The sequence below is a fragment of the Littorina saxatilis genome, linkage group LG16 (assembly GCF_037325665.1).
Source record: "Littorina saxatilis isolate snail1 linkage group LG16, US_GU_Lsax_2.0, whole genome shotgun sequence".
In the NCBI taxonomy this organism is placed as follows: Eukaryota; Metazoa; Mollusca; class Gastropoda; order Littorinimorpha; family Littorinidae; genus Littorina; species Littorina saxatilis.
In genome coordinates, this window is record NC_090260.1 from 43,442,460 (window position 1) to 43,467,260 (window position 24,801).

The window sequence follows — 24,801 nt, forward strand, 5'->3', positions numbered from 1 at the left end:
AGCTGTTTAAAAGAATACATTGCAAGGACTGCAGTGGTGCGTGGAGACTGTGACAAACTTATTTTGTGTTAGGCCAAAAAAAAAAAAGGTCTGTTTACGGTAACCCGACCGACCCTAGTTTTTTCGCGCGACCCTAGACTTTTTTTTGGCATTTGGAAAAAAAAAAAAAAAATCTTGTTTTTTTGGCAAAATAACGTAAAAATATGGTTTTTTTGGAAAAAAAAAAAAAAAAAAAATCCCGACCTACCGACCCTATTTTTTTGGCCTATGTTACCGTAAACAGACCTATTTTTTTTTTTGGCCTTATGGACGGCCACATGGGCCAGCATTGAAGGATTCGATAGCTCGTTGGATGAAAGAGGTTTTGGGGTCAGCTGGTGTCCAAGGGTTCACTGCTCATAGCTTTAGAAGTGCTTCCTCATCAGCTATGTTAAAAACTGGTGTATGTATTGATGACATATTAAAATCAGCAGGCTGGTCGAATGCTAAAACTTTCCAGCGATTTTACAATCGACCAATAGTCGATGATTCGCAAAGAGCAGAAAGCCAAAAAGTTCAGAGTACCATGTGGAAATTCATGGGCAGGTCAAGTTGTAAGAACTACAAGTAGGCACTTCACTGAAGAAGACAATGGTGGACTGCTAGGAAAGCAGTAAGACTATTATTATCACTGTGGCGAAAGTCTTCATAACTGAAACAATGCATAGATAATGCACTGTAACATGTTTTTGAATAATCAAAGATGCATAGATAATGCACTTAAAACCCAGGCATAGATAATGCACTGGAAAATGTTGAAAATAAAAAAGGCATAATGCACTAAAAACAAAGTTGATGGTGTGGTCTTAGGGATTTTGATGTGAAAGTGAGAAAATGAGGTATGACTGTGAGAAACGTTTGAAAAAACATACTTTGAAGTCTCACATTTCCTGTAGTTTCGGCTAAACTACGTGAAATGGAATTAGTAACTTAAACGAGTACTGACCTTGGGAAGACGAAGTTTGAGTGGAATTCCATGAATGTAGTTTACCGGAACGGAAGGATATGTGCCCTTCCCTAGCCTAAGTTACCCGCCCAAGAATATATGAAAATGTTTTTCCAAACTTGTTAATTTTCAGATCATCAGTTGTTTATTCTTTTTTACAACAAACTAGATGATCTGTGCGTTAAAATATGGCTCTTCCGGACATGCGCTCTCTCACATATCCTTCCGTTCCGGTAAACTACATTCATGGAATTCCACTCAAACTTCGTCTTCCCAAGGTCAGTACTCGTTTAAGTTACTAATTATTTCTACTCTTAACTTCCCAACTACACGTTATCGATAAACTATGCACAGGAACATGTGTGTCAGCATTATGTGGCACCGACATGACTTGTGCATATCTAGCACCCGAATGCAATCCCTGAAATCAGGAAAATGCCTTCAGGGAATAATCCCCTTCTGCGTTAATTAGGGACCTGTAAGTGTTGTCAACACGTGGTTCTTCAGTTCTGTATGACTTAACATGTGTCTTTTTAAACTCCCTTTCCGAGGAAATTTCTTTGAACAATGAGGACAGGCATGTGGCTTTTCTCCTGAATGTGTCAACATGTGGGTCTTCAAATGTTCTTTTAGAGCAAATTTCACTTTGCAATCACGAGAGGCTTTTCTCCTGAATGTGTCAACATGTGGGTCTTCAAATTTTGTTTCAGAGTAAATTTCTTTGAACAACCAGAACATGCATGTGGCTTTTCTCCTGTATGTGTCAACATGTGGGTCTTCAAATACCCTTTCAGAGCAAATTTCTTATAACAATGAGGCTTTTCTCCTGTATGTGTCAACATGTGGGTCTTCAAATCCCCTTTTCGAGCAAATTTTATTTTGCAATCAGGACAGGCATGCGGCTTTTCTCCTAAAATGTGTCAACATGTGTCTTCAAATGCCCTTTCTCAGCAAATTTATTTCAACAAGGACAGGCATGTGGCTTTTCTCCTGCATGTGTCAACATGTGTCTCTTCAAACTCACTTTCTGAGCAAATTTCTTTGAACAATCAGGACAGGCGTGTGGCTTTTCTCCTGTATGTGTCAACATGTGTGTCTTCAAACTCACTTTCCGAGCAAATTTCTTTGAACAATAATGACAGGCGTGTGGCTTTTCTCCTGTATGTGTCAACATGTGGGTCTTTAAATGCTCTTTCTGAGCAAATTTCTTTGAACAATGAGGACAGGCATGTGGCTTTTCTCCTGCATGTGTCAACATGTGTTTCTTCAAACTCACTTTCTGAGCAAATTTCTTTGAACAATAATGACAGGCGTGTGGCTTTTCTCCTGTATGTGTCAACATGTGGGTCTTTAAATGCTCTTTCCGAGCAAATTTCTTTGAACAATGAGGACAGGCGTGTGGCTTTTCTCCTGTATGTGTCAACATGTGGTTCTTTAAATGCTCTTTCTGAGCAAATTTCTTTGAACAATGAGGACAGGCATGTGGCTTTTCTCCTGCATGTGTCAACATGTGTCTCCTCAAATTCACTTTCTGAGCAACTTTCTTTGAACAATAATGACAGGCGTGTGGGTTTTCTCCTGTATGTGTCAACATGTGGTTCTTTAAATGCTTTTTCCGAGCAAATTTCTTTGAACAATGAGGACAGGCGTGTGGCTTTTCTCCTGTATGTGTCAACATTTGGGTCTTTAAATGGTCTTTCTGAGCAAATTTCCTTTTGCAATGAGGAGAGGCATGTGGCTGTACAGTTGTATGTGTTAACATGTGTTTGTTTACACCCCCCTTTTGACCAAATATTGTTGTACATTTAAGGCAGGCATGTGGTCTTTCTCTTGTCAACATGTGATTGCTTACTTGACGCTTTGAATCATGTGTAACTGCCCTCGTGGAACAGACATATTGTCGTTTCTTACTGTATGTGAGTGCACATCTTGTCAAATTGTTCTTCAAACCAGGAAATTCATCTTTACCACTGTGTTCCACACTCTCAACGTGTTGTGTGGGTTCTACTGGCTCTTGTTTCACTTCCACTTGACAGTAACAGCCTGCAGACAGAGGACAACATGCTGCTTGCGTTACACAGTCACGTGCAATGTCTGGTTTCCTGTCCTCTTCAACTTCCACACCACCACAAACAAAACTCTCACCATGCGCATACACACTTGTTGCAGGGATGTCTTCAGCTGCAGAACTGCTGGTCTCGGTCACAGCTGGGAATGCCTCAGTCTTGAAGTCCTGCCCCGCATTGCATGTACACTCCTCTTTGCACTTGTCGGAGACCTCCATCACTGGCCTTGCTCCACCCTCCCCCACACCGTCTTTTTCACGCTTGATATCATTAGAACATGTACCCCAATCTTGTTCTGAAAATGAAGCTGTGTCTGCAATGGTTCCAAAATCAATTGGGATTTCTGCTGCCCCTTGTTTCTGCCTAATAACTTCACTGTAAGCACTGGACAATGTTATTTCAGCTGCCTCTTGTTTCAGTCTAACAATGTCGCTTTGAACACTGGATGATGTTGGTATTTCAGCTGCTTCTTGTTTCAGTCTAACAATGTCGCTGTGAGCACTGGACAATGTTGGTATTTCAGGTGCCTCTTGTTTCAGCCAAACAACGTCCCTGTAAGCACTGGATGATGTTGGTATTTCAGCTGCCTCTTGTTTCAGCAAAACAACGTCGCTGTGAGCACTGAACGATGTTGGTATTTCAGAAGCCTCTTGTTTCAGCCAAACAACGTCCCTGTAAGCACTGGATGATGTTGGTATTTCAGCTGCCTCTTGTTTCAGCAAAACAACGTCGCTGTGAGCACTGAACGATGTTGGTATTTCAGGAGCGTCTTGTTTCAGCCAATCAACGTTGCTGTCAGCACTGGATGATGTTGGTATTTCTGATGTACGCTCCATCTGCACGTTGACTGTTTTGTCTGTCTTGAAATCTTCACCTGCTGGTGCTGTAACAGAAAATTCAAAAATCTTTTGTAAGTCTCGCGATGAAAATGTTTCTGAAGGTATGTAAGACAGCATTCCTGAAAGATATAAATTCACAACTCCCAAAGACAGAAATATTCTCTTCCTGAAAGAAAAGGAAAGACAGAAAAAGAAGGCACACAACATCTCAGGAAAACAGTTTGGCTCACCATCTCAGATTTGGCAGACTTTGCATGGAATACGACCATCTGTCCACTTGGTCACATACCAGAAATGAACAGCGTGGGTAAACCCTGTGCATAGTGGACATAGCTGATGAATCAAATTAAATGTTGTAAATGGAACCACTGGCTTCTCAAGAAATCATTTTATTCAGTGGAACCCCCCCCCTTTTAAGACCCTTCAAAAATCTAAGAAAATCAGGTTTCCACTGTTTGTTTGTTTGCTTGCTTAACGCCCAGCCGACCACGAAGGGCCATATCAGGGTGGTGCTGCTTTGACATACAACGTGCGCCACACACAAGACAGAAGTCGCAGCACAGGCTTCATGTCTCACCCAGTCACATTGTTCTGACACCGGACCAACCAGTCCTAGCACTAACCCCATAATGCCAGACGCCAGGCGGAGCAGCCACTAGATTGCCAATTTTAAAGTCTTAGGTATGACCCGGCCGGGGTTCGAACCCACGACCTCCCGATCACGGGGTGGACGCCTTACCACCAGGCCAACCGTGTCAGTGGTTTCCACTGTACAGCAATTTCAACTCACCAGGGGCAGTGAGGAATTGTTAGTATGTAACCAAGTGAAGGGATGGTCTTATCCCATGTAAAGCCTGACCTGATCTGAGATGCTGATCCAAACCATTTTCACAAGAAGGAGTGAGCCTTTAAAGTTAAGTCATCTTCTTCCGAAGAGGACTGGGTTCTTGCGAACGTCTCAGAGTCCTGCGTTTACAGAGTCGCTTTATGCTGTATGTGGGCATACGTGCCTTGTCAAAAGAACTTCAGATGAGTTTACTCAAGTTACATACACACACCCTGTGACCACAGGAACATAGGCTTAACCACGTTTTATCTCTAACTCAAGAGGAAAAAAAGTCAGTTGTTTCCCTTAAAAGTGACTTGGGGCAAAACTTGAATTTTTATGTTTGTTTGTTGTTGCCGCAGCTTCAACACTACCCCCACACATCTAGAAACGCGTATATCACTATCTCATTCTTTCAGGGTCCCCACTGGCTTTTAGAAACAAAATTCCATGACTTTTCCATGACTTTCCATGAGCCTCAATAACATTTTCCATGACTAGATCCACAGGTCGCCATTTCCGAACACGCAAACTTTTTACGTATTGTCACTGCCAGTTTTGACACTGGCTTGCTTTGCACTCAATTTGAGTCAGTTTCTACGCAGTGTCTCTTCGACAAGCAAGTCAAGCATTTGCTACGCAGTCAGATTATCGGTAATGTTTGCTGGTCCTGTCATTTCACTAAACTGGACCAGCCACTGTTTGTATCCATCTGCACTTTCGTAAATTCCGTTTCGTAACCGTCACTGTGACTTGACGAACTGTCATTTTTTTCACCGCGATACACAGTTCATTGCGAAGATCTTCCTCGGTAATTCGTTCCAATTCCAATTCCGCATACTTTTTGTTGTCAAGAAACAACTCGAAAGAAAATTTTAAACTCATCATCCCCCATCTTGCTTGTCGAAGCGCTAAAGTACTTTATCGATGCAAAAACAAAAAACTTCGACGAAACCGACTCAAATGCAGCGCACACGACAAGATAACAGAAGGAAGTGAGCCTCGCTTTGGCTCAAGTGCCGTTAAAAATACCGTTATTCTCGTATGCAAATACGAACGAGAAGTTGGTCATACGAACAAGCCTTGTGCTGGCGACGCAAATCGCTGCTGGCTGGCAAAAGGGGGGGGGGGGGGGGGGGGGGGGGGGGGGGGGGAATGGCTGGGCGACGAAAATCGCCGCTGGCGTGCTAAAGGTTAATTTTTTTTCTTTCTTATTTTTTTTAAATTCCATGACTTTCCATAACTTTAATTGAAATTCCATGACTTTCCAGGAATGGTAAAAATGAAAAATCAAATTCCATGACTTTCCAGGTTTTCCATGACCTGTATGAACCCTGTTCTTTGGACCACAAAAACCACGTAGTGGAAGTCTACTGTTATTCGGATTACAAAATAAAAACATTTCAGCTTCTGCTTAAATGCTGTTATGAACTTCAAGGCAGACACAGTTGTCTCGAGTAGAGTGGAGGCGATTCTCGAGCAGACGATTAGTGCTCCATATATGGGTCAATCTTTATTTGGTTTAGCCAGAGATCTGTAGCAAGGGGATCGCCGAGACACAGTCTGCGCAACAAAGGTCCCGTTTCGCGCAATCGCGTCCTCATGTGCCAAAGCCACTTCCGGTTCAGAGATAATACAGACGCACAACGTGCTCGTTTCTCTGCAGCGGAGATTCGGATACGTTTTTGAAAATTTGGATAAAGCAGACCGCGCTCACCATGGGCTCAAATTGTGCACTTGTGAATTGTCCAGCTAAACGGATCATCAATCGTGGACTATCTTTCTTCAAAGTGCCTAAGAAAGGTGTGAACGATGAGTGGAGAAGTCAACTTTTGCAAAAGATCGGTCGAAAGGGTTCAACCCAGACACTGCCAACATTTATTCCCGACACTTTCTGCAATCTTGCTTCCACACAAGTGAGTATATATCAGATATCAGATGTTTTTGAATGCGCAATGGTTTGCAGAGTATGTTTAGCGCTTAGCCTCGTACTGCTTTCCGAAGCCGAATTCGAAGGAAGACTGAGAAATCAGCCCGAATTTCTATGTGAGTAACCTAACACTGGCAATCCAATGTCAATGTGATGCAGTAGCTGGAAAGCAGTACTAATACTAGCCCAGAGTTGCAGGCACTAGGTCAACCCCACCTGCCCCTTGTTACCCCCACCCCCATACTTCGCTGCCAGCCAGTCAGCCAGCAGCGGTCACTGAGTGCAGACTTTGGAGAGTACATTATGAAAGAGGTCAGCTGTGCAGGATTAAGAGCAGTGCTGAACAAGTTCTTGCTCAAATAAAACCATTACCATGTAACTGTTTCCAACGAGTTAATGTAACTATGTTGATATCATTGTAAGAGCATGAGCGAATTGCTTTATAATCTTGAACTTTAGCATTGTAATTCATTGCTCACTATTTTTATTTAGTGGCATTTAAACCTCCAATTTTGCACGTAGGCATTCTCTCATCATTTTTGTCGATTAAATGTCTAAATGACTTTATTTTGCTTAAGTTTGGAGCTCAATCTATCAATTATATTCACGACAAATATTCTTTAAGTACAGGGACTTGCATCAAAAATAAGTAAAATATGCTACTTGACTGTGAATGTGATGAATTTACAATGCTAAACTGAGGCTTTAGCAAAGTTCAAGATTACATGTTCTGACTTCTGCGTCTGCTCACCTTAATCTAAATCACACACCACGTTAGTAGGGTAACGATCTAGCACACTAAAAAAACACTGGGTTTCCTATAAATACCAAGGTCAGCCAGTAGTGTTACTAGTAATACTAGTTAGCACATGGATTTGAACACAACGCGAGGCATACTGATTGTGCAACATTACACAGAAAAAAAGATATCATAGCTTAACACGTGATAATGAATTGCAGTATACTACATCATCATTTTCATACTGATACAGTGATAGTAATAATTATGATAATTTAAGATTTGTGTGTGTCATGATTTCATCTTAATTCTTATGATGTGTACCAACTACAATAGCTTTCAAATCGATCAATAAGTGAATAAAATCAAAATTTATTTTTTCTTGTTTGCCTCATTACAGCTCCCAAGGGCCACATGAGACTCACACCTGGAAGTTTGTTTGCCAACACTGTGTATGCCAGTCAAATCTGTTGAAACGCCACAACCACAGCCTCAACCACAGCTTCGGAAACTACCCGTAAGTGTATGGTTTAATTGTACATACAGTGGACCCCTCTTTTAAAGAACCCCCAGTATGTCAGATTTCCTATTAAGTATTAGACATCCTCTCCTGTCTGAAAAGAATCTAAATAGAGAAATCAGGTCTAAAAAAGGGGTTCCACTGTCATGTGTTTGACTTTGTTTTCTGTGTACACAGTCTACAATTACTTCTTCTGCGTTTGTGGGCTAAACATTTTACGTGTATGACCGTTTTTACCCCGCCATTTAGACAGCCATACGCCACTTTCGGAGGAAGCATGCTGGGCATTTTCGTGTTTCTATTATTACCCACCGAACTCTGTATAGATTACAGGATCTTTTTGGTGCGCACTTGGTCTTGTGCTTGCGTGTACACACGAAGGGGGATAAGGCACTAGCAGGGCTGCACATAAGTTGATCGGGAGATCGGGAAAATATCCACCTGAAATCACCAGGCGCTGCCTGGATTTGAACCCACAACCCTCCGCTTTGGAGGCCGGTGTCTTTCCACCAAGCCATTGCGCCCGTCAGTCTACAATTACATTTACAAGCTGTACCTATTTTGCAGGAGTGCAGTTTTACAGCTACAAGACAACCATGTTGTTGTTACAGGTGTTCTGTAGCTCAGTCACGATTCTATTTCTATCATTTATCAACAGTTTGGATGATATCATGAATTTATTACTACAAAAAAAAAAAGTATTTAACTTAAAAAAACAAGAAGGGAAAGTTGTTGGAACGTTGTTATTGACAATTTTACGTTACATATGTTGACCCAACGGTCTTTTAAGCGCAGAGTCAAACAATAAACAACAAGAACTTAGCTTGGCTGATTTACTTGTCTGTGGCTGTGCACTTAAAAGACCGTTGGGTCGACATATTTGTGACAACAACTTACCTTTATGGTTTCCCATAAATCCATTTATGTTCTGAATTTGTGTGTGCTAACAACCCAAGGGAGACAACCACTTCACACAATCATACTTTGAAACAAGCCAACACTGTGATTGCGAATGTTGTCGCTGGATCTACCCAGCGACTGCATTTTTGAGATAACCAACGTATTTATACATATCATCAATCAAAAATGCATACTGTTTAGCACCAAATTGTTTGGATACATAATCATCATCAATCAATCAATCAATATGAGGCTTACATCGCGCGTATTCCGTGGGTACAGTTCTAAGCGCAGGGATTTTTTTTTTTAAATTTTTTATTGTATGCAATTTATATTGCGCACATATTCAAGGCGCAGGGATTTATTTATGCCGTGTGAGATGGAATTTTTTACACAATACATCACGCATTCACATCGGCCAGCAGATCGCAGCCATTTCAGCGCATATCCTACTTTTCACGGCCTATTATTCCAAGTCACACGTATTTAGGTGGACATTTTTATTTATGCCTATGCAATTTTGCCAGGAAAGACCCTTTTGTCAATCGTGGGATCTTTAACGTGCACACCCCAATGTAGTGTACACGAAGGGACCTCGGTTTTTCATCTCATCCGAGGCAACATGTTATTATAAAGTACCCGAAATTGTGAGAGTATCCGGTCGACTAGATGGACAATTGCCTCCCTTATTATATCACACCGGCCTTCTCACAATAAGGCCTAAAAAAAAAAATAGGTGTGGTTACAGTAACCCGACCTACCCTATTTTTAGGGGCCGATCCTATAACTTTTTATTGCATTTGTCAAAAAAACAAAAAACAAAAAAAACAACGAGTCCAAAAAACGCTATGAAAGCAAAAGCGCCCGTGTCGCACACTTATTTCCCTGTCAAATAGGTTTAATTTGTACACATTAGAAAAAAAAAAGTTTAAAAAAAAAGTGATTGCCTACCTACCTACCCTATTTTTTTTGGCTATGTTACCGTAACCACACCTATTTTTTTTTTTGTTGCCTAAATACTAGCTGCCTTACAGTCACCTGGCAGCAGGTTAAATGCAACATTATTTACATCACAATCATTGAAATTTGTTTTACAGGTTAATGCAACATTATTTACATCACCATCATCGAAATTTGTTTTACACACTGCACTGGGGACCAAGTTTCCCCTCTTTTTACATCACTGGCGGTAAAACGCCCTCAAATTGTATGTACAGCAGGAAAAAAGTTTGTAAACACTTTTATTGGCCCTCACTTGCCCTGTTTACAGACCCACTGTAAGCCACCAAATATACCTTTACAGTGAATTTGTATTATCTTGCGCCTTACTAGGTATCGCAAAACAACCCAAAACCCAACGTGCATTGTTTTTAGGCCAAAAAAAAAAAATTGTCTGTTTAGGGTAACCCGACCGACCCTATCGATTTGGCGCCGACCCAAAAACTTTTTTTTGATTTCAAAAAAAAAAAAAAAAAAAAAGACGTAAAAATGCTAAAAAGAGACATTTGGCGTTTCTTTCTCTCCCTTTCTCTCTGTTCTATTTATACGTTAGTTTTGAAACATGTATTCATCAAATATAAGAAGTGACTGTTCAGCCAACAAAGCATTTACAAAAAAAAAAAAAAAAAAAAAAAAAAATTTACCTACCTACCGACCCTACTTTTTTTGGTCATGTTACCCTAAACAGACAATTTTTTTTTTTGGCCTTAGACAGCACATGCCAGTAACAAAAATGAACAATGGGCATTCTCTTCCATGGTAATACGTTGTACCATCTACAGACCTATTGTAAGCCACCAAATGTGCCCTTACAGTCAATTTGTAGAAAGGTTATCATGCCCATAATTGTTATCCACAAAAGCATTAATACAGTGGTCGCCGGTTAATATGACCACTTTGGGACCGGGATAAAATGGTCATAATAAGCGGCTGGTCATATTAACCGATGTTAGAGAAAACGACTTAACGGCCGTTTTAACCCCCCTGGCCGATTTCTTTTCACTGTTCGAGACGTATGTGCTGTCCGGCAAAGCTATGAAGTAAATCCCGGTTTCATCAGCATTGTAAATTTCCGATGGGGCATAATCTGCGAGCAGATTCGGAAGGACGTCGTCTTTCCATGTCTTAGCAGCATCAACATCGGCGTCTTGGGCTTCACCGTGAATGTTATGAAATGTCAAGCCATTGCGAACTTTCCAACGAGAAAACCATCCATCGGTTGGTTTGAATTCAGTGTGTCCGAGAGCCGTTGCCAATTCTTCTGCTTTTGTACAAAACAATGGTCCATGAATTGGCGCGTTCTTTGCTCTCATCTTCTGGAACCACTGAAAAAGACCATCTTCCACATCTTTGTCTTTTCCATGTCGTAGGCGCTTTCGTTGCGGTGAATCCGGCGTTGCGCACTCCTTCCTCACGCTGTCTTCATTCTTGAGAATGTTTGTCAAAAATCCTCTGTTGACGCCCAACTGTGCAGCACTCTCACGCATACTGCAGGATGGTAGAGCTTTAAATTTGTCAATAAGTTCTAGCTTTTCCTCGGCTGTCCGATCTTGGCGTTTTCGTTTCGACATTGTTTCCTCTAGAATCCGAGACTGAAAGATTGGTTTGCTCGTGCTCTGTTTACCAAAAAGAGAGAGAATAATGTTCGTGATCACTTTAGATTTATTCACGGGAAATAATGAAAAGATCGCACGCTTTTTTGCCTTTTTTATGACGCTCAGTCTCGGGGAAAAAAAGAGAGAGAATAATGATCGCGACATTAGAGATCACTGAGCACTGATCACTGAGCACTGATCACTGATCACTTTAGTTTCATTCACGAAAAAGAAAGAAAATATCGCACGCCTTTTTGCCTTTTTCAAAAAATCGTATGTATTTTTCCCCCCGAGTGATTTCAAACTGAAAAAGATGTGAACTTGTTGCCATTTTCTCGAAACAATGTGGCCATATTAAGCGGCGTTGTGGTCATATTAAGCGGCTTTTTGTAATACATAACAAAGAAGGACAATTCCGGACCGGGGAAAATTGGTCATAATACGCGGCTGGTCATATTAACCGTGGTCATATTAACCGGCGACCACTGTATATACATTGTTGTCAGTATCGGCAGAACCTTATGTGTTATTAACATATCAATTGAAAAACAATCTTGCGATATTGTAACTAGCCTTATCTGCAGACCAAATGCAAGCCACCAAATGTGCCCTTGCACTCAATTTGCAGAACCGGCTTCCTGACAGTAGCAACAATTCAAGAAATTGGGTGGCAGGCGGGGTTGAGGTGGAAAATTTTGCGGACTGAGTGGACGCGTTCTTTCTTGTTGACATGTTGTAGGTGGAAGGAAGCATTGCCTTATGGGTATTTAAACGATGGTATGAAATTTTCGGATTGGGTACGAAACGAGAATTCCTCAACAGTTCACTACTCTTGCCAACCATTCCTTCACATAAATTATATTTATGGTTTCCCATAAATCCATTTATGTTCTGAATTTGTTTGTGCTAACAACCCAAGGGAGACAACCACTTCACACAATCATACTATGAAACAAGCCAACACTGTGATTGCGAATGTTGTCGCTGGATCTACCCAGGAGGCCGACGGCTTACCACCATGCCACTGCGCCCGTCAGATATATATATGTAATTGAAACCAAATTCTGCACAAAAGGGTGACCACCCTGGATTTGAACCCATACTTTAATTTGGACACCAAAGTCTAGTGCTTTACCAATTGAGCTAAAATTCATACCCCCATTTTAACACATACCAACATTCAAGGGCGAGTAGGTGTTGCATTTAAAAGTGCACATGTCAAGGTCTCCTCTGCTTATCATGGTACTAACTGACTCACGTGCTATTTGTGAAACACTTCCATTGTTATCCAGTTGCTCTAGCGCTGAGAGTTTAAACTCCAATGTGTAGGAAATCATTTGCGGCATCTTGTCACACTGAGATCTTTGCAGCGCGCGCGAAATATTTTCAATTTCTGAAAAACAACAACAGAACACAATAATATTTTTAATTTCACCTTACTCTAAGACTAATGACATGGGTGCAACCTGGAAAATTCCAAAAACCTGCAAAAGTTGGGGTCCGGCCCCTGGCGGGGGGCGGGGGGGGGGGGGGGGTACAGGGGCAGCGCCCCGTTGGGGGGGTCTGGGAGGCTTCGCCCCCCATAAGCTGAAGCTTTTTTAGTATTTAAAATGCAAAAAAAAAAAACTCTCCTGGAACAAAAACATACAAAGTAAACCATACTATTCATCCTAAAATTTGTGCTCTCTTACTAGTCTTAGTGATTCATGAATCATTATTATGCTCGTCAACTTTTCAAAAACCGGCACTGCTGGCATGTAGCCGGCAGAGTTGCACCCATGTAATGATAAAAAAATAGGGGGTGGGCGTAAAAAAAATAGGGGGTGGGCGTTTACTAGGCACCGTATCCTGTGCGCATAATTTGACCAAAACTAGGGGGTGGGCGTTTACTCGATACTGGGCGTATACAAGGTAGTTTACGGTTCTTGAATCAAGGTCTTCCTTTTCCGCTAGATTCACTCATCACTGTTGCATTTTTATAATTACAGGTTTGGTGCCAAGCCCCACCAGAAGTCCTGAGAGTCAACTACTTCACACTTGAAGATGTTCGAAAGGATAGCCTTAGTGTTGGAACTCTAGATTTCACAATTAAAGTTGCCAGACAGAATTCTCACTTGTTGATGCTGCATGAAATGATGAATGCTTGCAAGTATGCATGAAATCGATCAGTGTGCATGTTAAACTCTCTCTCTCTCTCTCTCTCTCTCTCTCTCTCTCTCTCTCTCTCTCCTCTCTCTCTCTCTCTCTCTCTCTCTCTCTCTCTCTCTCTCTCTCTCTCTCTCTCTCTCTCTCTCTCTCTCTCTCTCTCTTTGTAACACAAACAAACACACACACGAGTTATTCCTGTGGTCTTTGGCCTGGATTCCAGCAGGACATTTTCTTGTGTGGGATCCTGAAGACAAAATCACAAAATCAATGAAAAACTTGATAAACATTTGAAAGCTTCTTCAAATTGAATATTAAACTTAAAATCCGCATTCATTTTCTAATATTTTATATTAACAACTAAGGTTGCCACACTGAATTCTCACATTCGTATGCTTCATTAATGCTCTCTCTCTCTCTCTCTCTCTCTCTCTCTCTCTCTCTCTCTCTCTCTCTCTCTCTCTCTCTCTCTCTCTCTCTCTCTCTCTCTCTCTCTCTCTCTCTCTCTCTCTCTCTCTCTCTCTCTCTCTCTCTCATACACACACGCGCATGCAGACGCACACACACTTACTAGTGTTGTTCCTTTGGTCTTGGTTCAGGTCTGTCATCTTGTTAGGATTCCTGAAGATAAATCAATCGCATAATCGATCAACAGCTTCAACTTCAAATCATGGAACATTGAACTGTTTAAAGAATCAGGAATACCTTTTAGAAACAGACAATGTCATTCTTATGATTTTATTCAATATTTTTTAAGAGTAGACCCGAGACATACCCGATGTCGATCTTTCAAATGTTTTACGTTTTCATGTGGCGATTAGATCTAAAAAAAAATTCAGCGTAATACCATTTCTTATGCTAAAGTAAACAAACGGTTTGATCGGGTTCATTAGAAATACTTATTTCTAGTATTAACTTCGAATTCATCACTGGGAGCAACACAGAGAAATACCCAGTAGTCTAGCTTCGAAAACGATGTCGATCGCTCGCATTCACCGATTCAGTGTTTACGTTTTTCTGTGGCGATTAAAACTCGAAATTCCGCGTTTCACTTCCATCTCGAATGCTGAAGAACAAACAATGCATCCACTTAAGATATATATTACCATTGTTAACTTCGATTTAACCACTAGGAGCATAAAAATAACAACCAACCTGAACAATTCTAGATATAATATCGAGCAGAGGTCCATCCATTTCTGCTTCACCGGAAGTAAGCTGGGCACACTTCGCGTTATTTGGCGCTGTGCGAGACCCCGCAAGCAGTATTATGTAGCGGCGCACGCAGAGTTGGCGATCCCCTAGCTACAGTATCTCTGGTTTAGCCTCTCGCCAGTGTGTCTAAGTAGCCCGGATGTTCAAGTAACAACGGTCACTCCAAGACTAATTGTTGTGCCTCATCCAGTCCGATTCTTATTTGGTCGAGTCTGGCATCTTAAGACCCCTATCAGACGCCGGGCTATCATCGCTAGCAGCAAGTCACTTTCCAAGTATCCTCAGCGTTTTCAAGAAACAAGTCCTTTCTTCTGAACGGTTTGGGTTTTGCATTGTTCTAATTTTGAATATGCGGTAATTAGACTCTGAGCAATTGTTTACGAGGCCTGGGGAAGCCTGAAGTTTAGTTGGCGATTGTTTGATCTAAAATGTTCGCATCCTGCCTTGCCGACTTGACATTTGGTCAACTTGGTTCTATTCATCATGTTTTGAAAATCTTGTGAATTATTTCTAAGCATAGGCTATGCAGGTTCGCTACTCACCTTTATTTGGCCCAGTAAGTTTGTTTAGTTTTTTGAATGGGGGCCGACGAGAGCGTGGGTGATCTATTTTGCGGCCCATAGTAGAACGTGGTTGACCTATTTTCGGCCCAGGCAGTAATCAATAACCGACGCACGGGGGGAAGCAGGCCACCGGCGCTGTTAATTAAGGCTGGCTTGGCAGGCAGCCCTGCATGCAGCGAGCAAGAGTACCGTACAACAAACATGTACAAGACGCGCGGACAGCGTGACCTAGGGTGCAATCTGATGATCTATAATTATGGGTGGACACGCATACTCATGTTGTTTTTGCTCTGGCTCAAAACACAGCCACATTCGTTTGTTTTTGTGTGCGTTGGAAATACAGCCACAAGTTTCTGCGCTTGAAACACAGCCAAGGTTTGTCAGTTTGGCAGGCATACCTTCCCAGCACTGGGAATTCGGTTATCTAGAGCAGCCATCTATAAATAGCCCAGCCAGCTGCATACAGCGAACCAGCCAGTCAGCGGAGGGTCAGTGCCAGCAACAAACTGGCCTGTCTGACCGTAGCTGTAATACTCTTGCAACTTTATTTAATGATAGCTGAGCCGTTTGGTTGCAATTTTCTCTTGAAATTTGACACATGACTAGATCGATTTCTGCGGATACCACTCAATGCAATTGTAATCCCATTTGAATTTGGTAAGAATTATTTATCAGTAGTAACTGATTGACGTGCTTTGGTGTGTTGTGAAAGTGTTCGCACAGAAGTGTGTCATCATAGTCACACACACTTTTACTACAGACATGATACAGTTCTGTTTTAGATGCAACAAGCATGCTAAGTACAGCAAGCAGAATAAATGAAGCAAGCCTTACCGCCTTTGCACCAGAAAGTAGAATGAATAACTGCTGTTTATGACAGAGTGCAATCTAATCGAATTATACGTTGGGGGACATGCATAATTATGATGTTTTTCTCTAAATGTTTGTGGGTGCGCTGGATACACAGCCACACGTTTTCTGAGCTTGAACCACAGCCAAGGGGTTCTTCTATGGCTCAAACCACACTTGCAGTTACACTCGTTTGTTGTTGTTGTGCGCGTGAAACACAGCCACAGTGGCTTATTGCTTTAAACGCATTTGCTTCAACAATCGTGTTTTGGTGCGCTTGAAACACAGCCACCAGTTTGCTGCGTGAAACTCAGCCAGTTTATGTGCGCTTAAAACACAGCCACAATTTGTACGTGCTTGAAACACAGCCACAATTGTTATGTGCTTGAAACAGCCATTTTGCGTGCGCTTGAGACACAGCCACAACTTTTCTGCGCTTGAAACACAGCCAGTTACGTGCGCTTGAAACACAGCCACAATTTGTACGTGCTTGAAACACAGCCATTTAGCATGCGCTTGAGACACAGCCACAACTTTTCTGGCTTGAAACACAGCCAGTTTATGTGCGCTTGAAACACAGCCACAATTTGTGGGTGCTTGAAACACAGACATTTTGGGTGCGTTTGAAACACAGTCACACGTTTTTCTGCAGGAAACTCAGTTAACCACGTTTATTTCAGTTGCCGGAGCACCAATAGTCTCATGGTGTTAACCACTTTAATTCCAGTTGCCTGGGCACCAGCAGCCACAGCTCCAATCGTTTTGTTTTGTGTGCGCTTGAAACACAGCCACCAGTTTGCTGCGCTTGAAACACAGCCAGTTTAGGTGCGCTTGAAACACAGCCACAATTTTTATGTGCTTGAAACACAGCCACACGTTTTTCTGCATGAAAATCAGTTTTAACCAGTTTTATTTCAGTTGCCTGAACACCAACAGCCGGGTTGGGTTAACCAGTTTAATTCCAGTTGCCTGAGCACCAGCAGCCACAGCGCCAATCGTTTTTGGTGGGCGCTTGAAACACAGCCACAATTTTTATGTGCTTGAAACTCAGCCACACGTTTTTCTGCATGAAAATCAGTTTTAACCACTTTTATTTCAGTTGCCTGAGCACCAACAGCCGGGTTGGGTTGGTTTGTTTGTTTGCTTAACGCCCAGCCGACCACGAAGGGCCATATCAGGGCGGTGCTGCTTTGACATATAACGTGCGCCACACACAAGACAGAGGTCGCAGCACAGGCTTCATGTCTCACCCAGTCACATTGTTCTGACACCGGACCAACCAGTCCTAGCACTAACCCCATAATGCCAGACGCCAGGCGGAGCAGCCGCTGGATTGCCAATTTTAGAATCTTGGGTATGACCCGGCCGGGGTTCGAACCCACGACCTCCCGATCACGGGGCGGACGCCTTACCACTAGGCCAACCGTGCAGCCGGGTTGGGTTAACCAGTTTAATTCCAGTTGCCTGAGCACCAACAGCCTGGTTGTGTTAACCACTTTTATTCCAGTTGCCTGAGCACCAACAGCCTGGCGTGTTAACCACTTTAATTCCAGTTGCCTGAGCACCGACAGCCTCGTTGTGTTAACCACTTTAATTCCAGTTGCCTGAGCACCAACAGCTTGGTTGTGTTAACCACTTTAATTCCAGTTGCCTGAGGTGGCATCGTAAAAATCAAGTAAGTACTGAGCCCCCCTGAGGTTTGCCCTGTGGCCAGCCAATCTGCGGGCTTACTTGTTAGTCCGTCCCGCAGTCACAGGCGCACTGTTCATACATTTTAATGTTAAGCCCCTGTCCAGTTAACAGTTTCAGGCGGTTCTGAAACAAGAAGGGCAAAGCCCATACGACTCACATGCTTTACACATTTTTCCTACCAAAATACATGTGACCTTGACCCAAGGTCAAGGTCATGCAACACAAAGCTGTTAATTCAAGACATAGGAAGTACAATGGTGCTTATTGGCTCTTTCTACCATGAGATATGGTCACTTTTAGTGGTTCACTACCTTATTTTGGTCACATTTCATAAGGGTCAAAGTGACCTTGACCTTGATCATATGTGACCAAATGTGTCTCACGATGAAAGCATAGCATGTGCCCCACATAATTTTTAAGTTTGAAACAGTTATCTTCCATAGTTCAGGGTCAAGGTCACTTCAAAATATGTATACAATCCAACTTTGAAGAGCTCCTGTGACCTTGACCTTGAAGCAAGGTAAACCAAACTGGTATCAAAAGATGGGGCTTACTTTGCCCTATATATCATATATAGGTGAGGTATTGAATCTCAAAAACTTCAGAGAAAATGGGAAAAATGTGAAAAATAGCTGTTTTTTAGGCAACATTTATGGCCCCTGCGACCTTGACCTTGAAGCAAGGTCAAGATGCTATGTATGTTTTTTGGGGCCTTGTCATCATACACCATCTTGCCAAATTTGGTACTGATAGACTGAATAGTGTCCAAGAAATATCCAACGTTAAAGTTTTCCGGACGGACGGACGACTCGGGTGAGTACATAGACTCACTTTTGCTTCGCATGTGAGTCAAAAAGGTGCAAATACCCTGGGTTGGTCAGCGGATAAATTCACGTCCCATTCCTTTCGAATTGGGGCTACAACTACGAGGCTAGGCCGCTGGAGATCTGCAGTTGTTAAATCATACGTGCAATGTCCTAGTTCGTAAGGGAGTGGGGGTACGTGTGTTGGTCCCGCTGATGATGGTGTGCACCTCAACAGCTGGGGTGGAGTTAAATCATGTTTCATTTGATTAAAATTTTCTTTTTCTTTGGAGGCAAGTGTACAGACTGCAGCGGTTGATGGTGTGCGCCTCAACCGGTAGGAGATTTCAAGCTTGTAAATGTTGTATAGCCTTAGCTTACTCATTTTAATCATTTTCTTGACACTAATGGTGGGTTTATATATTACCATGGGTGCAACTGCTGGAAAACGAAAACACTGAAAAGGCCGTGGTCCAGGGGACGTCAAGGCCCCGGCGGGGTGCAGGGGCAGCACCCTGTTGGGGGGTCCAGGGGGGCAGCGCCCCCCACCCAAAAACGAATATTCGCATTTCAGGGAGGATTTGAATGGCCTCTTTTGACTCTAAATCTATTTCAGAACAAACAGGCTTTGCGGATATGCACAATATGAACAATCTTGTAAACTTGAAGGTATTTGTAACCACCCAGCCGAAAATGAATTTTAGCATTTCAAGAGGGGCTATTTGAGCCTCTCCTGTTTTAAAACTGAAAACAGCAACAACAACAACAACAAAAATTTTTGGGGGGGGATGCACAACATGAAAAACCTCTATACTTGCAGGTGTTTGGTAGCATCACTCTTGCTAGAGGCCCTACAAAAATCAAGGTCAACACATTTGAAGAAGGGTTTTAGAAGCCCCTCCTTGCTAACAAAAACTTAAAATTGGAGATGCCCAAATTAAAAATCTTGTAAACTTGAAGGTGATTCATTTTATCACCTAGTTTTGTTTTTGATTTAAAAAATGTTTACTGAATTAAAGGAAAATTACCATGCTAACAAAAAGTTTTCACAAAGACAGGAAATTACAGTCACCTCCCTTGTATTACAACTTCTTTTCTTGAAGCTTATGAATTTATCATTGCAGGAGGTAAATTCTCAAATAATTGTTGAACCATAGCTTCAACCAAATGAGAAACAAGTTTCAAGTCACTGAGTTTGTTTCAATTGAATACTTTCAAAAGGGCTAACAGCTCAGGTGAAAAAGAAGAAGGTTTAGACAAAAACAGAAACCTCCAGAGTTATATCCCTTGCCATGCACATGCACTTTTCTGATGCTGCTTTTTCATTTTAGGAGTTAAATTCGCAAATGATTGTTGAATCATAGCTTGAATTAAAAGAGAAATAAGTTTCAAGCAAGCTTGTTTCAGTTGCCAACTTTCTAAAGGACTCAATGTATCTGAAGCGAAATACCACTGGTTCATAGACCAGGAATGCAAATGTTCTCTACCACTGAAGGTCTCTGAATCCCTGAAAGTGGGCTATATAAGGAAGGCTAAATACACAGCACTTAAGATGCCACATTCACCAGTATGACATGACATCCTTCCCCCCCTCTACAACCTTAGCACCTTTACACAACCGTCCCTATCAGGCATGGTCAAAGGTGGCTGACCTCTCAAGCAACCCCCCACCCAAACACCAGAATGTTAAAAAAAACCGGATTTTCCGTCTGCAGCCTCCTGAGAAAAACGGAAATTCCGTCCTAGACTGGAGCGGGACCTGGTGCAGTGGGGACGCACGCTGCGACTTCCCCTGCCGGTGCGCTTCGCCGGCCAGTCGGGCCTACAATTCTCCGGCCTGCGCACGCTGTTGGAGTGTGTAATTGAAGGACCACCCCCAGCCTACCTGGTCCTGCATGTTGGAGCCAACGACATAGGTAGGATCAACACGATTGACTCTGGGCCCAGGAGCTCCAGTTGTGGCTCACATATATCGGGGCTGGCGCTATTCAGTAGACCCAGCAGGGGCAGAAAGCGCGGCACGCACAGGGCCAGGCACCTGGTGGCAGGGGAACGGGGGTGGTTTATTAAACACCCCCACATTGTTGCTGACGACGCGTGTCTGGCTGCTGATGGTGTACACCTCAGCAGCTGGGGCACCTGTCTGTTGGTGTGGAGTTTGGAAGAGAGCCTTACGAATATAATTTTGGGGTCACCGGTTTGGGGAACCTGCTGGTAGGCCAGCTGGTTTGTGGCTGAAGTTAGGCATGGTTATGGTGAAGATGTGGTTCCCAATGGGGAACATTTTTATTTGTAGTTATATTTTGTAAATTTTGGAGCTTATTAAGCTTGTCTAGCCCCCTGGACCATGGTTGAGCCCAATACAAACCACAAAAGTGGCCTGGTTCAGTGGTCCAGTGCCTCCAGTTTGTCAGTAGATGTAAAGCAGTGAGTGACGGATGGAGGCCTGGGTGGTAGGACAGCTGTGAGGGCAGTAAGATACTGTGGGTACCGCGGTGTGAGCAGTGGATTCTGTTCACAGTCAAAGTAAAGCCACCATAATAAAGGTTTCTGGTCACGCTTAGCTGGCAGACTGGGGGGGGTCGGGAAAAAATTGATATTTTGTCTGATTGGTGTCATCTTCACCTAACCATGCCTTACTTCCCAACCAGTGCCCGTACTACAAGATACATGCCATAACTGAAATTGTTGTAAATAAATAATGAAGAACCTAATTCTCCTTGTGAAGCTTGGCTGTTTCTGTCACTGTATTGTTATGTGTGGAGGTGTCTGTTTTGTATGGTCATAACAAAACAATTGCAGGTTTTGTCAGCATCAGTTTCTGCATTTTCATAAATTTGTAATTGTTCTTTTCATTACTAAACACAAACTGAAATGTATTATGCTTCTGATGATTTTTGACAATCTGTGGTGAATATAACACCTATATTTGGCTGGTTTGAACATTTCATATTTCTGCTTGATTTAAAGCAGCAGACACTTTTTGACTTAAGTGAAATGAAGACCAAGAGACACAAGAAAGTTAAATCAAAACTGATGAAGTTGACATTTTATTCATTAAACCCTGTGTGAACAAGTGTGTGTGTTTTCTCGACGAAAGAAACTTTTGTATTTGGGCAGGTAGCTTTTGACCTTGGCTGATTCATTTTGGTGAGTTATGATTGGGTATATTCACCTCACTTACTTTTTAAGCTAACCTACCAGGACAGTAATACAAATACATTTTTTTGCAAAATTGCAGTGTTCAACTCCTTGCAAAAAAAGTCAATGAAACTTGATAATTTTCTTCATGAACAGAAGACTTTAAGCCCAAAGAGACCTGTGCAAGAAAATGCGAGAAACATTGTTCTTTTAACTAATAGTTTACGGGTAGAAAAAAACCTTTTTGGCCCTTCGTTTTTAACATACCAAAATATTTTACATGTCAAAAATCATAAAAGTTCTCCTGAAAACCTAGCAACTGTAGTGAATATAACCTCCGCATCTAAAACCCGTATCAAGTAATCAATAACTGAATGTACATGATCACTCATCACTGTTCACACACACATCACGTTACACACTCACTGCTTGGAGTTGTCTCCATCACCATACTGTAAGCACTGGACGATGTTGGTATTTCTGTTGGACGCTCCATCTGGATTCTCACTGCCTTGAAATCATCACCTGCAGGTGCTAAAACATAAATCTTTTGTAAGTCTTGTGATAAAATGTTTACATACCTTTTCTGAAGGTATAAAAGACAGCATTCCTGAAAGATAGAAATTCACAACTCCCCAAAACAGAAAGATTCTCTTCCTGAAAGAAAAGAAGAGAAAGACAGAAAGAAATGTCATTTAAAAGTACACAACAGCTCGGCTCACAATCTCAGATTTGGCAGGTCTTTGCATGGAATACGACCATCTGTCCACTTGAATTAGGAAACAAAATAGAACATAAAACATAGTGATTTTACTTGTGAATTCAGAAATAACACCTATAAACCCATTTTTGAAGAAAAATATACATGTACTGACAATGGCAAGGCTCGAACCGGCGACCTCGTGATCTCTAGCTCATTTCACTAACGACTAAGCTAAGAAGGCAAGCTGACTGTTGGGTGAAAACTAGGAAAGTCTAAGCATTTTTAGAACTAACATGTCACGCCACACTTTCACAGTGACGTTTCTTTACTTTGACGTAATAGATTGCACGAGGCTTTAGAAGAGATCGAGGTTCCAAAACAAGCGTCTTCAATTTAGCTGCCTCGACAGCAGGACATTTTTAGTAAAATACACGTAAGTACAGTATGTAGGATGAACAGAATACTACATAGCTTGCTGTGTCGTACCAGATTTACACTCGTTGCTTTTTCAAATAGTGAACAGCTCGCTTTCGCTTGCAGTTCAATATTTAAAAAAACAACTCGTGTAAATCTGGTACGACACAGCAAGCCATGTAGTATTCTCTATTTATATGATAAGAAGGAGTTTCGATTAATTGGATAAAGATTCTTTTTTTTAAATTGTATAAATCGTTAAGTTGGCCGCATTTGGAATATGGTAATTAGGTATGGTCCCCATTCTTAAAACGGCAATCTATTGCCTTGGATAGAGTTGAAAGAGCGACACGCCTATTAAAGGATTTAAAAGAATTGACATATATATTGAGGTGGAAAGGGAGGTGGAAAGGGAAAACTTTTTCAGCTTTGCTGATTATGACATATATATTGATAAGACCAGAAATGACATTGACAAGATTTATATTGAACATTCGTCATTGTAAAACACATTTGAGGAAAAATGTTTTTATTAACAGAACTGCACCCTTTGGAATGCACTTGCACCTTCTAAAAAAAAAAAGCAGAAAATGTTAACTCCTTCAAAAACCGGTTGGATGATGATATCCAAATTTTAACAGTAAAATTTAATTTTGATGAGTAATTTATGGAACATCAAAATGATGAATTAAATATTATGAACAAGTAAATGCAGACCAAATGAAAACAAAAATGTTGAAAATATGATGGGGCGATATTCGGCCTTATCCCATTATAATATTTAGTCCGGTGTGGAGAAGCTCTTACCAGCACCCTCGTGAGATATCTTTTTAATTGTCGTTTCTAGATAGTAAAATATGCGCTGAAAACGGTCAGCTATCTGGCCACCTCAAAATAATGTCCCTGGTACCCTTTTAACGCTCCTGAACCACCCCGGGTGGCAATCTCGGGTCGCAACAGAGAGTGTACCCCATTCCGCCCAGAAGCTTAACCGTTAAAGATAGGAAGACAAGCATTGAACAAGAAAGATGCACAACAACCATGTGTACAATATTTGGTCTCACATTTATATAAAAATATTGATGACCTTGGAATCGATAGGCTATTTTGCCTGTCAAATGGTTGTGTGATGTGTCTAGTGTGTTGGCGAAGTGTTTTGTGCTTGTCACCTCTCGCTTTCAGCCCTCACCGCTGGCTAGCACCGTCCTTTTCAGGACAACGCGAAAAGAGAGCAGCTTGCGTCAGTCTCTCCTGCCAGTACATAACCTCTCCACAGCAAGCCCTTTGTAGTGCCTCCATCGTGGCGACAGGCGTGAACTGGGTACCGAAAGGCCCCAGGCTGAACTACAAGGACTCGGAGGAGGTTGGCCCCTAGACGTGTGGCATGCAGGCCCACCGGCGTGTGGATACGCCCTGGTGCCCACGAACCAACCCCCAACTATGGGTTAAATAGCCGGGCAGGACAGGCTCGTCAACCCTGGAAGGCAGCTGTCCTAGGAGCAGATCACTCCAAAATTAAAACGAGGGCAGAGGAGGCTCACTATCCCTGCAAGGAAACTCCTCTAGGAGAAGGACCACTCCAAATTTAAACCCACGTAGTCCCCCGAAGACGGAAGACATCGGCCATTAGGCGGGGAGCAGACCGGATGTCTACGCTTACTACGACAAATGATTGTGTCTAGGTCGATAGGCTATTTTTAGATTTCTGACCAAAAATCGCCAAAAACATGACAAATTGTCTTTTTTCTAACCTAAACTATGAAAGATTTAAAGACAAGTATTGAAGACAAAAGATACAATGGGATATTGGCAACAACATCTGCACTCATTGTTGTACAAAATTGTCGATTGTGATTGCATTTTGTTTAGTTTTTGTG

The 24,801-nt window shown here is 42.1% G+C and overlaps 1 protein-coding gene and 2 long non-coding RNA genes across 3 annotated transcripts in view; 1 reads left to right on the plus strand and 2 right to left on the minus strand.

Annotated features, from left to right (window-relative positions):
• Positions 1-620: 620 nt before the first annotated feature.
• Positions 621-24,801, minus strand: part of LOC138950016 (zinc finger protein 271-like) — a 51,278-nt gene continuing 27,097 nt past the window's right edge. The window contains exons 3-4 of the mRNA XM_070321800.1: positions 22,234-22,341; positions 621-3,934 (exon numbers count right to left, since the gene is read on the minus strand). Of these exons, the coding sequence (XP_070177901.1) occupies positions 1,947-3,934; positions 22,234-22,341 (2,096 nt within the window). The 3' untranslated portion in view covers positions 621-1,946. The remainder of the gene's footprint in view (positions 3,935-22,233; positions 22,342-24,801) is intronic.
• On the plus strand, positions 6,257-13,506 carry LOC138949664 (uncharacterized). The gene is made up of 3 exons (XR_011450382.1): positions 6,257-6,632; positions 7,786-7,902; positions 13,388-13,506. It is a non-coding gene; the product is annotated as an uncharacterized lncRNA (long non-coding RNA).
• LOC138949677 (uncharacterized) lies at positions 8,885-14,857 on the minus strand. The gene is made up of 3 exons (XR_011450395.1): positions 14,116-14,857; positions 13,732-13,791; positions 8,885-12,792 (listed from the first exon to the last, which is right to left on the minus strand). It is a non-coding gene; the product is annotated as an uncharacterized lncRNA (long non-coding RNA).